Source organism: Cheilinus undulatus, linkage group 18 (assembly GCF_018320785.1).
Source record: "Cheilinus undulatus linkage group 18, ASM1832078v1, whole genome shotgun sequence".
Lineage (NCBI taxonomy): Eukaryota > Metazoa > Chordata > Actinopteri > Labriformes > Labridae > Cheilinus > Cheilinus undulatus.
The window spans coordinates 2,199,869-2,216,049 of record NC_054882.1 but is presented as its reverse complement, the minus strand read 5'-3'; the positions used below and the strand labels follow the sequence as shown (position 1 = coordinate 2,216,049).

Below are 16,181 nucleotides of genomic sequence, written 5' to 3'. Positions count from 1 at the left end.
TTATATCCAGTGTGTGCTCATGTCTGTGAATACCTGTCAGGCTCTTGAAGCGTCTCTTAGCCTCGGCTCTCTCCTCTGAGTCGAAATACCAGACTGTGATGGCGTATCTGAAACAAAAAACATTAGATTTTTACTCATTTGATAGCAGTTAACATGTTTGTACAGCTCTTACATTAAAACCAGTGTCTTTAATGTAGTTTTTCATAGATAAATACTCAATTTAAGCCAAAAAATGCCTGGCTCTCCCTCTGCACTGACTGCACAAGTTTTTTAAAAGCCAACAGAAGTGTAAAGACACAGGATAGAGGTTAAGATGTAGAATAAATAAGCAAAAAGTAATGTAAAAATACAGGTAATTATGATTAATTTCTGAGAACATAGTGATATTTTTTGCAGCTTGTTAAAATGCGTGATGGAAGAAATAAATCTGAAATATATTTCCTCAAGAAATTATCTAACAGATTTCTTTTTTTTACACTTACAATTTAATCCTGGCCATATATATATATATACATATACATATACATATACATATATATGTGTGTGTGTATTTCCTATTCTTTCATCCACATACACAATGGACGACACAAAATAAGGCCATGGAAGAGATGGAAATCTGCAATTTTCCCCCTTCAGACTTCATTTCATTTTTCTATATTTCCTAGTTTCATTTTCACACAGATCAGGGGTGTCAAACTCAATCACAGCAGGGGCTGGATTCTGAATTTGGGTCTAACCTGAGGGCCTAACAGGGCCAATATTTAACCATTTAACCAACCTAAATTATTTTGAGATTAAAATGTCAACATGATAAGTTAAAAACTCAAAAAGTCAAATTTAGTGTTAAAGGTAATGTTTTTAAAAGGCAAACTATGAGATAAAATATTGAAACCATGATTTTTGACAGTCAAAATATGATATAAAAGTCAAAATCAGGAGTTTTAAAGGTAAAAAATGAGCTAAAAGTCAAAGTTAGGAGTTGAAAATGGTCAGCAAAACTGAGAAAAAAAAGATCAAAATCATTATGTGAGAAAAACATCGAAATTGTGAGTTTAAAATGTCAGAATATGAGATTAAATTTCAAATTCATGAGTTTTAAAAGTCAAAATTAGGAGTTGAAAAAGTTCAAAACATAAGATAAAAGTCAAAATCACGAGTTTTAAAGGTTAAAAAAGAGCTAAAAGTCAAAGTTAGGAGTTGAAATGGTCAGCAAAATTGACAAAAAAAAATCTAAATCATGATAATATGTGAGATAAACATCGAAATTGTGAGTTTTAAAGGTCAAAATATGAAAAAATGTTAATAATGAGTTTTAAAGGTTAAAAAAAAGGGGTAAAAGTCAAAATTAGGAGTTGATTAAAGTCAAAATCATGACTTTAAAAGGTCGAAATAGGATTTAAAATGTAAAAATATGAATCTAAAAGGTAAAAATATGAGATAAAAAGTTAAAGTCATGAGATGTAAAGAATAAAATATTAAACAAAAAGTCAAACCATAACTTTTAGTCCTAACTAAAACGCAAAATTGAAAATATATATACATACATTTTGAAACCGTTAACCCTTGGCTGTACATCTTTATATTCATGACAAGAACCAGGTAAAGTGATTTGAGACGCTCCTTTTCTAGAATCAACTCAAGTTTTTGTGTTAATACACATTTTCACCAGCAGATGGAGCCAACTACCTGTTGATAAAGGGCACTCAGAGTTTAATTCAGTTATTTGAGAATATAAAACTTAATTTTATATCACTATTTAGGGACTGGGGAGAATTATTTGAAATAATAATTGAGAATAAAGTTGACTTAAAACAGAATAAGACTTATTTTGCTATAAAAGCTGACTTTGATGTAGGCCAGTTCAAATATTTCAGGTAAGAAATGATGGAGGAAAGGTCAGCTCGATAAATCTGTAATAATTAATGAATTATTTAAAAGCCAATGTCCTTTAGGTATAAACTATTCAGTTTTCAGTTATTGGTTGATTTCATCCTGCTGATTGGCTGGTTACCTGGTGGCGTAAGAGGGCTGCACCTCATGTGGGTTCCTGCGGTCGGACCAGAAGAAGAGCAGCCTGTCGAACAGCGGTTTGATGTCGACCACGTAGGATTTCCCCTCTGGAAAGATCCGGAGGATTCCTCCGTGCTCCTGAACGACAAAAAGAACAACACAAGGATCAGCTGATGGAAGCATGACCAGATTCTCTGACACAAACCAGAAAAATCAGCATGGTGGATCTTTTTTTTAGGCCAGATCCTGAAGCAGAGATGTTATGCATTCCATATGCAATCATTCTAGTGGCATGTTTTGAGAATAGTGTACAAAAAATATCTTATTTGCTTCATTTTTGCATGTTTTTCTCATTAAATATTAGAATTTTATTAAAATTACCACTCCCTTTAATGAAACAGTTCATATCTAATTGATATTCAAGATATTTTTTCGAAATTGTTCAGCCCTAGTTTAATCTCATATTGTGTCGGCTATAGCATGTTATCCCTCTGGGGTCTGGGGTATAATTGTTTTTGACTACTTTTGAGTTTTATCTTTATATTTCACCTTAATAACGGTTTACACAACCTCACATGTGAGATTTTAGTTCTATTTTTCATTTTGACATACTGTATCAGCACACTGGACCTAATATAACACACAAACATCAAATTTGAGTCGGAACAATTTTGGTTTGAACCACTTTTATAACTTAGGATGCAAATATAAACTGTAAATTTCAAAAATGTGTGTACAAATTTAGCAAAAAGAAGTTATATACAACATTTAATGGCGCAAATTATTCATCATAAGTCTGGTTTTTCTTGGCCTATCAACACAATTTAAAAACTGGTATATAGTTTGAGATCTGCACTTTTGACATGGGTTGAAACACAGACTGGGCAAGGCTGTGTCTTGCTGCTACACCGTCTTAAATCGGTCACGTGATTTGGACGTGCTGGTGTGTCCTTAGACTCCAAAGGGTTCAAATCTTTATGACATTACCAAACTTTTACCCTGAACTTTCTGTGAAAAAATGAAGCCCGAGTGATTACTAAAACAAAAGTGCTAACTCTCTGATAGATGTGAATTAAAACTAAACCCTCGCTAAGAAGATCAAACTTTTACAGGTTCCTAACAGCGGAGACAGACAGTGGAGCTGGAATGTACAGAGGTCTTTGAACGCACCTTGGGGTCCCAGTTCTTGTTGAGGTAGTAGATACAGGTGATGCAGCGTCCATCCATGTTCGGGTTGTCCACGTGTTTGACGTAACCCGCCCCGTTTCCAGGGTAACACGCCACCATGGCCTGGAGACACAAAACAGGACAGAAAGAAAAACATTTAAATTTACCTGAACAGGATATAATCCTTTTATCATCCCTCAAACTACATTTCCCATTGTTTTCAGTGGCACCTGGCTGTGAAAGAAGCTGGAGCAGATATTAAAACTGTTTGCTAGCCGCCATTAAATCACAAATAAAGAAGAAGGCAGAACTGAGGAGCCAAGAAACTCCCATTTTCTTAATTCAGAATCAGTCTTTTGTAATAAGTCCTCAATTCTATTTTTTACTTTGACCAGTGATACTAAACACGTGGCTCTTTAATGTCTAAATTTGAAATATTATCCCCCAGAAAACCTTTATAAAGGGAAACTAGGACTTCAGAAATTATACGTTACAACTCACATTAATCAGTTTGAATCCCCACATTAATACAGTTGGCTTTAATTTTCAACCTTTACTTTTTGTCCGTACATTTCCATCGCCCTAATTTGCAATTTTTTGCCTTTTTGTCATTTTTTTGCTCCTTTTAATCCATTTTTACAGCTTTAAGCCCACTTCTGCCATCTCTTTTTGCTCATCTTTACTACTTCTGTCCTATTTTTGCCACCAGTTTTTTGCCTCTTTTATCCTGCTTCAGGCTATTTGCCATTTTTGCCTCTTTTTTTTTGCCATTTTTTGACCATTTAAGCTGCATTCTGCCATGAAATGCCACTGTTTTGAGCATTCTTGCCACTCTTTGCTGCTTTTTGACCATTTTTTTTCCAATAAAAGTCACTTTTACACTCATTTCTTGCCATGTTCTTGCTGTTTTTGGCCATTTTTCCCACATTTTTGTCTATTTTAGTCACATTTACCCATTTTTCGCCATGTTTTTGCTGTTTTTTGGCCATTTTCCCCACATTTTTGTCTATTTTAGTCACATTTACTATTTTTTTCCCATGTTTTTGCTTTTTTTTGCCATTTTTTTGCCACCTGTTACTCATTTTTTGGTATTTTCTTTTCCATTTTAGCCACCTTTTCTCCCTGTTTTTCCATTTTTCACCCACTTTTTGCCATTTTATGCCTACTTTGCCCCTTTTAGCCCCTTGTTGCCATTTTTTGCCACTGTTTGACCATTATTTGGCACCTTGTACTTATTTTTATAGCCACTTTAATCAGTTTTCGCCACTTTTCACCATTAAAATTGTGGCTCTTGCAAAGGCATTGTTCAACTATTTGGCTCTTTGGTGGAGCAGGGTTAAGAAAGGTTGACTTAGACTGTTGATTTCACATATTCCAGGGTCGGACTCAGAGCCAAAGGCTGAGAGCTGCACTTGTAGACAAAGGCTGGTTGATACAGGAATTGCAACATCATTCCTCTCTGCAGGCACACCCACAGTTCTACTTCTCAGTACTGTAAATATCTGATCAGCCAATGCACTGGTTGGTTCCATGAGACTGCCATCCCTGCTCCCATGATTACAGAATATTAATCCCACATTAAACATCAGAAGTTTAGAATAAAACCTGGTCAGACGTGTCTATAAGCACCAACCCGCAGTGACATAGCAGACGTGCTGAGGTCGAGTCATGATGACAGTTGAGATTGCAGAAACTTCCTTGTTGTGTTTTGCGTGAGTGTGGGTACGCAGGAAGCTTATTGGCTAATATTTCTCGTGTTCATCGGGGGCGTGTTGTGGTTACATGTCTACAGCTAAAGCTGCACGTACACAGATTGCATATGTGTGTTCATGCTTGCATACGTGTGTAAAGAGGAAGGGCAGAGTCAAATGATGCAAATAACTAACAACCATAAACAGGCTTGTTTTGTGGAGTCTGTGGAGATTTCTTTCTTTCTTATTAAATAAAAGTTTAAGAACATTACTCATAAAAACTATGAGAATAGCTGTAGCATTTTTTTTATCTTGGAAATAAAAAGCAATAAACCTCAAAAAACAGTCCAACTCCTGCTGTATGCATGCCCCTCTGACTGCACTGTCAGGATCTTTTCCCTGTTTCTTAACAGGAAAAAACAGGTTTATATTTTTTAACAGAAAGTCTACAAACTTGCAGCCCTCTTTATCAAAAGCTGTTTACTCCAAAACAATAAAAAAAGAAAACAAATGTAAGAAAAATCTAAATTTGGATGGTACATTTTTCATTCAGAGCATGAGGGTAGATCCCCCTCCGTCTGTGAGCCCTGCAGGAAGCAGCAGACACGAGTTTCTATGTCAAAGTCAACAAAAGACTCAAACTGTGGATTTCCCTCCGGCAATAACAAACAGCTGATCGTCTCAGAGGTTACTCCAGGTCAGTGCATGGCTACGGCTGCAGATTATTCTGCTGGTTTAGAGGCATAATACTTCTCTTTCAGGGTTACATACCAGATATGTCTGCTGCTCCCTGAACCATCCTGGAAAACTGTGAAAATAAAAATCTAATCTAAATCATCCCCCCCAAAAGTCGCCTCTTCATCTAATAGTGCTACCGGATTATTTGACTACAGGTACATCTCAAAAACTTAAAAATATCATGAAAAAGTTCAATGTTTTTTGTCACTCGTTTCTGAAAGGTAAACCCATATATTATATAGACTTGTTACACATAAAGTGAAATATTTCAAGCCTTTATTTCTTGAAATGTTGATGATTATGGCTTACAGATAAGAAAACCCAAAATTCAGTGTCTCAGAAAATGAGAATATTACATAAGATCAATAAAAAAAGGATATTTTTAACAGAAATTTCAGGCGTCTGAAAAGTATGTTCATTTCTATGCCTTCAATACTTGGTTGGGCCTCCTTTTGCATGAATTACTGCATCAATGCGGCGTGGCATGGAGGCGACCAGCCTGTGGCACTGCTCAGGTCTAATGGAAGCCCAGTTTGCTGGCGAATCAAGCGCAGTAACACCATGGTCATTGAACCAGTTTTTGGTACCTTTGTCAGTGAGGGCAGGTGCCAAGTCCTGCTGGAAAATGAAATCAGCATCAGAATCCACGTTGCTTGAAGTCCAGTGTGAAGTTTCCACAGTCCACAGTCTGAAGTCCACAGTCAGCGCAGCCATCTACCAGGTCATTTTAGAGACCTTCATGCTTCCTTCTGCTGACAAGCTTTATGGAGATGCTGATTTCATTTTCCAGCAGGACTTGGCACCTGCCCACACTGCCAAAGGTACTAAAAGCTGCTTCAGTGACCATGGTGTTACTGTGCTTGATTGGCCTGCAAAGTGGCCTGACCTGAACCTGAAAGGGGATCTAAGGTACTTTCTGGTCTGCAGCTTGTTGTATTTTTTTCCCTCAGAAGAATCTGGCAGCTTAGTAACGCAATCAATAGTTTTAAGTGTCCAACATTTTACTTCTTGACCTAAAGTCCAGCTCATGTCCTCACCTCATGGGATCTTTTTGATTTGATCTGAAGCAGTGCTGCACGATTTAGAGATAACGTGCAATTATACTGGACAATCCATCATAATCCATGCATGATCTCATGAGTCTACTAGTTGGTTAGCAATGAAATGCAGAGAATATTGAGAGGTCTGAAGCGTGTTTTTCTCAACTTAAAACAAAAAAATATTGAGTAGCATAAAACCGGAAGTTTTTACAGTACTGCTTTCAAAATGGGGGGGGGGGGGGGTCGTCGCAAGGTGCTTTCAAAAAAACAAAGAAAAATGTAATTGACATAAAATCATAAAATGCATTATTTATTGTAAAAATATTGTTTAAAAAAGTTCAATTTCAAATAAAATCAAAGCTATCAAGTGGTATTTGTGCTTCAATGTAAGTAAGAGTTATAAAAACTGCCTGAAATGAAAGTTTTGTACATGATGCTTCATGCAACTTTGTGCATTTTATCCACCTTAAGTGAAGGTGGGGGTCCCTGATCTCTTAAGCCATTATTTTGGGGGTTACAAGCTTAAAAGTTTGGGAACCCCTGTTTTATGTAATTATGTAACTGCACAGCCTGACTGTGCAATTGCAATTAGATCACCCTTGCAGTACTAGAACAAAGCATATTTAACATAGTGTCCAGGACATCCTGACATGTTCGTTAAAAGACAAATAACGACTGTTCTTTCCACATATTTTAGGGTCTAAATAGGTGCAAAAACTTTGGAAGCTGCACTTTAAACAAAGGCTGAATGATACTGGAAAAATGGCATTGCATTATGTTTTCTTTCTGCACTAACCAATCATTTTATTAGTGGTGTTAATATTAACTCAGCCAATCAGATGGCACCAACCAATGCATACAGGCATGTAGACATGATGATGAAGATATGCCAACGTGAGCATCAAGAAAGGGAAGAAAGGGGATTTGAGTGACTGACTGTTCTGCCAGCTCAGTGCTGTACACCATGTTCTTTCAGAAGAGGCTCCCTCTCTCACCAGTCTGGAGCTTTTTCCTCTCCACTGCTGTCTGAATCCTTTAGTGCCATTATATAGTAAACAATATCAGTCCTTACCAACTAAAGCAGCTAAATAACAGACCTGACACGTTAGATGCTACTGCAATGTCAAAATAAGAAGAAGTCAAGCTTAAATGAGCCCTGATTGAGTTGTAAGACCGTCTCACGCCAGGACGTCCAGATGATGCAAGCGGGTCGCCTCAATGACGTCAAACCAGCAGCGTTGATAAAGGAACGACACGTGTGTGCTCAGGTAAATCACGCAGGCTTGTTTACCCCCAGCTGCTGAAGCATACAGACTCAAACGCAGAGTCACCGTGAGCTCTGCAGTAAACGGCGTGGAGGAACAGAGGAGGGTCAGAGGAGAGGAAATGAGACAGTGTGGGAAAAAATGCATGACAACAAAACGCCTCTGTGAGCTGTTTTCAATTTTATCTTATCGTTCTAGTAAAGTGGGGAGGGGGCTGGAGGGATGAAGGGAAGGATGGGGGCGTGTGGTGATGTCTGTGCTGTGGTTTGGCTCGCTTCCAACCTGATGATGGTTTAATGGCAGAGCTACGTGTGGAGCGTGAGGCTGCAGAAGGTCTGCTCGGCTTCATTATCTGAAAAACAAAGCTGTAGAACAGAAAACAGGGCAGGAATAAAACCTGGATGACTCTGGGGTTATAGAGCATTTCTGTCGTTTAAAGGCGTGGATAGCACGATGGCCTGTAGAAGGATGGGGTGAGCTGCCAGACAGTGAAAGAACAGAGGTGGGTAAAGATGAAGGGCTGAGGACCCCTCCATTCATCCTTGATTCAGAGTGGAGATATAGCAGTGTTAAAAACTAGTTTAATACTAATACTCATATAGGAGCAGACACTGACATCTGAAACACCTATTTGGCAGAGCTCAGTGCTGATGCTTTATTTAACAGGCTGATGAGCATCAAACATGCGTGAGGTGTTCATCCAGCAGCTTTCCACATATTTTCAAATTCCCAAAAACGCCTGACATGAAACCCTGCAAACTCAGAAACAACTCAACAAACAACCTAACTGACCAACTAAGAAACAAACTAATGCACTAATTAACAACCTAACTGACTGACTTATTCACTAACTAAACAACTATATAACTCGCTAACTAATAAACTACCAATTTACTCACTAAACTATCTTATTACTAAATACCTAAACAACCCATTTATTTACTAAAAAAAAGTTTAACTTATAAACCATTTTACTGAGTTACTTATTTACCTGCCTAACTGACCAACTAACTAACAAACTAATGATGCACTAATTTACAAACTGAGTTTTTAAAAACTAAACAATTATGAACTCACTGATAAACAACAAGTCAACTAACGAAACAGTTATATAGCTAACTAAACAGCTGCTCAAAAAAATCGTATTAACTAACTGGCTGACAGGCTAATTAACTCACTAACAAACGAATAAAATTAACTAAATTGTTTACTAATTAATCAAATAAGTAAGTCATTACCAAATTGAACAAACTCATTAACTTAATAAATTAATACATTAATTAGCTTATAAACTAGCATGCTGATTGACTCACTCACTAATTAAAACTATCATTAACTAATTTACTATCTTAATAATTGACTTCCCAAATTACCTCACTTTTTCACCTAGTAAAGAAATATTTAAATTAACTTATAAACTTATTAACTGACTAATTTACTAAACAAAATTAACTCACTAACCAACTAACTGACTGAATTAATTAAGTAATTAACTAACTAAAATTAACTAACCTCTTTACTAACATACTAAATAATGAAATTAATTAACTTATCAATTATTTAACTGACTATGTGAATAGACTAACCCATTTATTAACTTAATTACTAAGTTAACAACCTAACTTAATAACTCAATAACTGCATAACTACTGAAATTAACTAACTTAATTTCTAACTTAATAAATAAATAAATAAATAAATAAATGACTAACTGACTTCTAAACCTGTCTACCAACTAATCAACTTACTAACATACTGAATGACTAAATGTATAAATAATTCAACTAATTTCCTGACTGAATAAACTACTATCTACTGAAAACTAACTTAGTAACTAACCCAACAAAAAAACAATTAATTTAAATTTTATTAATTTTTTAACTAACTCACTAGCTTAATAAATAATTTATTTATTTACTATTAACCTTACTTAGGAAGTAACTCAGATAATGTAACTAACATAAATTATTTAACTACTAACTAAACAAAAAAAACTTATTAACTATTTAACTACCTAACTAATTAAAAAAAATAACTAACTTATTAACTATTTAACTACATAACTAATTTAAAAAATAATTAATTAACTAACTTAGTAATTATTTAACTACCTTACTAACTTAACAAAAAATTCATTAACTTATTTACTAGTTAACTTACTTACTTACTGAATTGACTAAATAATTCTAAGTCAAAACTTGAATTAGTAACTGAATAACTAACCAAATACTTAAACTAACTCACTAATTAAAGAACTTCATAAATAAAATTACTCACTAATTGTGTAACTTACTGAATAACTGAAAAACTTTTGATTAAATTCCCCAGCTTATTTACTAACCAAACGATTGAATAACTTACTAATAACTAGCTAACTAACTAATATAAGTAAACATCCCATTTAAAACCAGTACTCAGCAGTGGATGGAAATACATCTGAAATTGCTTTTTTCTTTGCTGAATTTTTAAAATTTCCTTTCAAATGTGTATTTCTCTTGTCACGACAAGTGAGAAGAAAATCCTTGAGATGATTTGTAGATTTGTGTTCACAGGAACGGTAAATAAACATAAGGAAAACATCATCTCCAGAGAGGAAGCCAAAGAGGAAGTCAAAGTAAAAGCCTTTGTCTCTTCATCTGTTGAGTTACCAGAGCTGAAAGAACCTCATCTACCTGCTGGTTAACACACCTGAGTGGTTGAGTACGTGCTGGTTTTCATGTACTTCAGTTCTTCCTGTAACAGGGCCAACCAGTTCTCTGAAATATTCTATTTAATGGGACAAACAGACGAGTGATGGATGCTCTCTCTACATGGCTGCACGTGCAGACGTGGCTGACTGCTGGGGGTGTGTTTCTGTGTGTGTGCCGCTCCTGCGACTGGTTTGTTTTTCTTTGGAAGTCCCATCTGATAACAAAGACAGAGGCATGGGAAGAGGGCTCGCTCCACCGCTGCACCTGTGGACGGGGCGGACGCACTGGAAGTGTGTGTTTGTGTGTGTGTCGGAGGAAAATGAGGATGCTGTAAATCAGTGTGTGTATGTACGTGTGAGAGAGACGGAGTGAATCACTGCGTAAGTGTCGGTGTGTACGTGAGAAAGTCCACCAATACGCCTTCAGGACTCCTACAGGAAAACACAAGTTTGTTCTCTGAGTGCTATCCTACACAAAGAAAGGCTCTATCTGCTGTTAGTGTTTATGCTGAGGTCATCTGAATAACAAGGAGACCAGTATCAGATGACCCATTTTTAAAAAAAGATTACAGAGCAAAGTAGCTGCTTTAAACTACAACATGAGCAGAAATATTTACATTCTATCAGAAAATGCTAAAGGCAGACCAAAAATTAAATCTATACAAATTACATGCAAAACTAGTGTTGTGCCTTTGTTATCATTTCAGAGAAGCTTTACCCTACATATGACCAGCCTGCAATACCTGACTCTATCACTAAGAGGAGCATTTTGGCTTATCTAAACCCAAACACATCAGAAATATATTAAACTGTCTTAGATAAAAGTAAAGGCCTACACCAATGTTCAATATCATATAAAATATAGTAAATAATAATAAATTGAATAATAAAAAATAGAATAAATAGATAAAAATATAAAGAAAAGCATAATAATAATTAAAAAATAACACAAATAAGAAATAAATAAGTAATAGATCAAATAAATAGAAATATGATAATATGAACGAAATAAATAACTATCAAATTGAATAAGTATAAAAGAAAACCATAAAAATAAATCAAATAATAAACACTATAATAAATAAATAAAAATATAAAGGAAATATAATAATAATAATAAAATTACTGAATAATTGATAATGATAGATATTATATGTAATAGCAATGCTTAGTATTATATAATAAATAATAATAACTAAATAAAAATTAATTCAATACATTAAAAAACAAACAAAAAATAGTAAAAAATTAATAAAATAAATACAAAGGTAATAATTATAATAAATAAAATGAAATAAACATGATAAATAATTAATAAAAATATTTTTTAAAAATGACTTAAATAAAAATCAATAAAAAAATAAACAAATAAATCAATAATAATAAATATTATAAATAATACCAATGTTTAACATGACATTTTAGTCAATGCTGATGCCAGTAATGATGTTTTTATCACTTCTCTTTGTGTCGGACTGCTTATATGTCAGCATTTTCTCACATGGCAGCTGCAGTCTCCGTTAGGAAAACTCGCCAGGGGTACCCGTTTCTACTACAGAGCTGTTCTCAGGACTGAATTAACCCACAATCGCAGGAACAAAGCGTGCAGAGGACACCCAGAGGACCTGAACTGGTCCAGGACATTTCCTCCTTTCCAGAGCATGTTCTGGTTTCTGAAGCCTTGGCTCAGGGCCCAGAGCAGGACCCTGGACCGCTGCCAAAAGACGTACACAATTCAAAGGACAAACATGTAGGGACACGGCGATGACACCTCCGTCGCTCTGACATGGTTCTGTTTGAAACGGGACAGAAACAAAAGGAGAAAGTACCGGCTTCTCTGTGGCCACAGACTGACCTGAATCCAATAAACAGACGGCCTTTCTCAGCTGAGTTTGAAGTAAAATAAAAAAGTAAAAACTTTACATTTAACTCTAAAGTCCTCTGAAGTTTTAACACTTGAAGTGCCACTTAAGGACTGCTAGAGGTCACTGTCCCACCATGAAGAGGAGCAGAGAAAGACAGAGACCATCAATGATAGCTGGTAAAGGATAAAGACAGTGCTGTTTAACATCACGCTTATCCTTCATCACACAGATTTATGATCACTACACAGACTTGGTGCTGAAAAAATCTTGTGCAATTTCACCTTAGAAGATATTTTTCTCAAGTTTGACTAAAATAAACTCAATTACTGACAGTAAAATGGTCGTTAAAATCAGGGAGACAATATTTATCACAACAGCCTGTCTGATTTAGGGTTAGTTACAGTAAAATTACAGTGCATTGTCTAAATTAAACAAATATTTTACCAGTGTTTAAGTGGAATTAAGGCCACATTACCCATAACTCCAGCTGAAAATGGTAATCTTATGTGCCATTTACCTGCTCAACTACACAACAAAGGGCTGAAAATGGCACTGCTATACCTGGCATCATCTAAAAACAGAGATTTCTTTGGTACAAGAGCTTCACTTCCATTGCTTCTTGCTGTTTTGAACTGAATGGTCTTTCACTGAGACATATACTCTATAATGCATATTTACAAGACTGACAGCATAAATGTTTAAATTGTGACTGATTAAGGTTCATAATGAGTGCATTAATTGTTGTAATGCAAATACTAATTTCTTTATACTTTATTGTTCTTTTCAGCACCACTGTAACATCTTCCTGCAGCCACACTGGTGTAAAATAACTTCCCCACTGCTCCTTATTGTCTCATTGTCTCATACAAACAGGAGGTCTAAGATAGAGGAAAGTACCAAAACCAAACAATAGTGGAAGTTTAAATCTTTGTTTTTACTAATCAATATTCTAGATTCTTTAGTACACAGGTGAATTGTTTATACTGAGGGAAAAACCTGCTTGAAAGTGATGATGCTGTCCAACTCTGGGATGCAAGGGCTAGTGAAATTACAGCTGATAAAGGCAAATAATTACATCTGGTATATGTTGATATTTACAGCTGATATAGCTTAATATTACAGCTGATACAGCGCAACATTAAAGGTGATATAGGCCAATATTTAAAGGCAATAAAGCCCATTATTTACAGATGATATAGCCCAATATTTACAGCTAATATAGCCATATAACACAGCTGATATTGCCAAATATTTACAGTTGATATAGCCCAATATTTACAGCTGATAAAGCCCAACATTTACAGCTGATAAAGCCCAACATTTACAGCTGATAAAGCCCAACATTTACAGCTGATAAAGCCCAACATTTACAGCTGATAAAGCCCAACATTTACAGCTGATAAAGCCCAACATTTACAGCTGATATAGCCCAGCATTTATAGATGATGTAGCCCAGCATTTATAGATGATGTAGCCCAGCATTTATAGATGATGTAGCCCAACATTTATAGATGATGTAGCCCAGCATTTATAGATGATGTAGCCCAGCATTTATAGATGATGTAGCCCAACATTTATAGATGATGTAGCCCAACATTTATAGATGATGTAGCCCAACATTTATAGATGATGTAGCCCAATATTTACAGCTGATATAGGCCAATATTACAGCTGATATAGGCCAATATTACAGCTGATATAGGCCAGCATTTATAGATGATGTAGCCCAATGTTTACAGCTGATATAGCCCAACATTTACAGCTGATATAGGCCAATATTACAGCTGATATAGGCCAATATTACAGCTGATATAGGCCAGCATTTATAGATGATGTAGCCCAATGTTTACAGCTGATATAGCCCAATGTTTTCAGCTAATATAGCCAAATATTTACAGCTAATGTAGCCCAATATCATAGGTCTGAAGAGTTGAATCCCTCATTTACTTTTAAAGCTAATATCTAGTAAATTAAAACATGCATCATTCAGGTGTTACTGAAATGCATTGCAAACTCTGTGCACCACAGTACCCAAACACGAAAAATAATAACAGGCAAATATTGCATTAATTTACTGACATATAGGCATTTATTTTTGTTTCACTCATGAGTACGGCCCCATCTCTCCAGTGTTTGTTGTTTAATAATCGATAAATACTTTTTAAATAGATTTTAACCCTTTCTGCTCCAGCTCCTCTCCAGTATTATAGTGGTTTCCACTCTTGAACTTGACCCACATCCCTCGCCCTCTTACCTTGGACCTCTCTCTGATGGCTTTGCCCCCGAGCCTGCTCGCGCACACAGAGATCAGCTTATCGATCACGTTGAGCAGGAAGCTGATCGCCTCGCAGCCGCGCTCGGCGCCGCTCACCCAGGCGATCTTATCCCCGCGGATGCTCCTCCGGTGGATGCCGGGCACGGAGCCCGCCAGCCGGCCGTCCTGCAGCGCTCCCGACAGGTGCATCTGCTTCACCTGATCCAGCACCGCGTCCCCGACCACCTCACCGAGCAGCCCGTCCACGAAGTAGAATCCCCGGGACAGCAGAGCCGGGACGACCCGCTCCAGGGCCAAGCGCTCCAAGTCCGCGTCAGGGACTAGCTCGATCAGAGGCATCTTATCAGGCTGGAAAGTGACAGAGCAACACTTCATTCACTAGTAAATGTCTGTTACTGTCAGTGACAACGGCTGGAATAAAGTTATTTTGACTTTTTATCAACCTTAACCTGAGAGTCAGCCTGTTCCGGTTTGATTGACAGCTGAACTCTTCAGATTAGGATTTCTACAAACTGATTCTGCGTGTCCTCGACTTCTTATGAAGGCTGGAACTACGGCAAGTCAGCATACGTGCGGACACCACCACTTCCGGTCACCAACTTCAAAATAAAAGCTTCAAAGGCTGTACGAGCCCTTCACATATGAAAAGGCCTCGTGCTGCAAGGGGCCTCAAAATATTATGTCATTATCTATAACACAATATAACTGTGCATACGTGCAAATATTATCATTATTTATAAAATTACTTTAATCAGTGTTACTCAACCAAAGAGCCAAATTGGTGAAAAATACCTTTGAAAGAGCCACTAAGTGGTGAAAATGTGTGAAAGTGGAAATAGAGGTGAGTTAAAGCCGGCAAAATAGGTGAAAAAGCTGCAAAAGAGTGGCCAAAAAATGGCTGAACAGAAACAAAAATGTGGAGAAAAAGTGGCAGAAATGAGTGATAAGTGACTGAAAATGACATACAGGTGGCAATAATGGTAAAAAGCTGCAAAAATGTGACAAAAAATGAGTAAAAAGTGGCTACATGGACAAAAGCATAAAAAAGATGGAGGAAAATGACAAAAATAACTAAAATTGGCCAAAAAGCAGCAAAAAAGTAGGGAAAAAGGAGTGATAAATAAATAAAATTGGCAAAAGCATGAAAAAGTTTGGGGAAATGAGTGAAAAGTGATTAATACTGGCAAAAAAGATGAGGAAAAATGGGTGAAAATAACTACAATAGGCAAAAAGCAGCAAAAAGGTGGGGGAAATGAGGGGGAAAAAAACTAAAATTGGCAAAAAGCAGCAAAAGTGTGTGTGTGTGTTGGGGGGGGGGGGGTGACTGATATTGGTAAAAAAAAAAAAAAAAAGGTGGGGAAAATGAGTGAAAAATAAGTTAAATTGCCCAAATTATAAAGTGAAGTTAGCAACTCCACTATTAAGTATTTGTTTTCATAGA

The 16,181-nt window shown here is 36.3% G+C and overlaps 1 protein-coding gene across 3 annotated transcripts in view; it reads right to left on the bottom strand.

Moving 5' to 3' along the window:
* The window catches only part of egln3 (egl-9 family hypoxia-inducible factor 3), a 30,947-nt gene that overhangs the window by 468 nt on the left and 14,298 nt on the right, over window positions 1-16,181 (bottom strand). For 2 of the 3 annotated variants that reach the window (XM_041812083.1, XM_041812082.1), the window contains 4 exons: window positions 14,720-15,088; window positions 3,181-3,300; window positions 2,012-2,148; window positions 34-107 (listed from right to left, as the gene is read on the bottom strand). In XM_041812083.1, the coding sequence (XP_041668017.1) occupies window positions 34-107; window positions 2,012-2,148; window positions 3,181-3,300; window positions 14,720-15,079 (691 nt within the window). In that variant the 5' untranslated portion in view covers window positions 15,080-15,088. Of the gene's footprint in view, window positions 1-33; window positions 108-2,011; window positions 2,149-3,180; window positions 3,301-14,719; window positions 15,258-16,181 lie in introns of those variants that run through there. The other variant, XM_041812081.1, reaches the window with a different exon arrangement.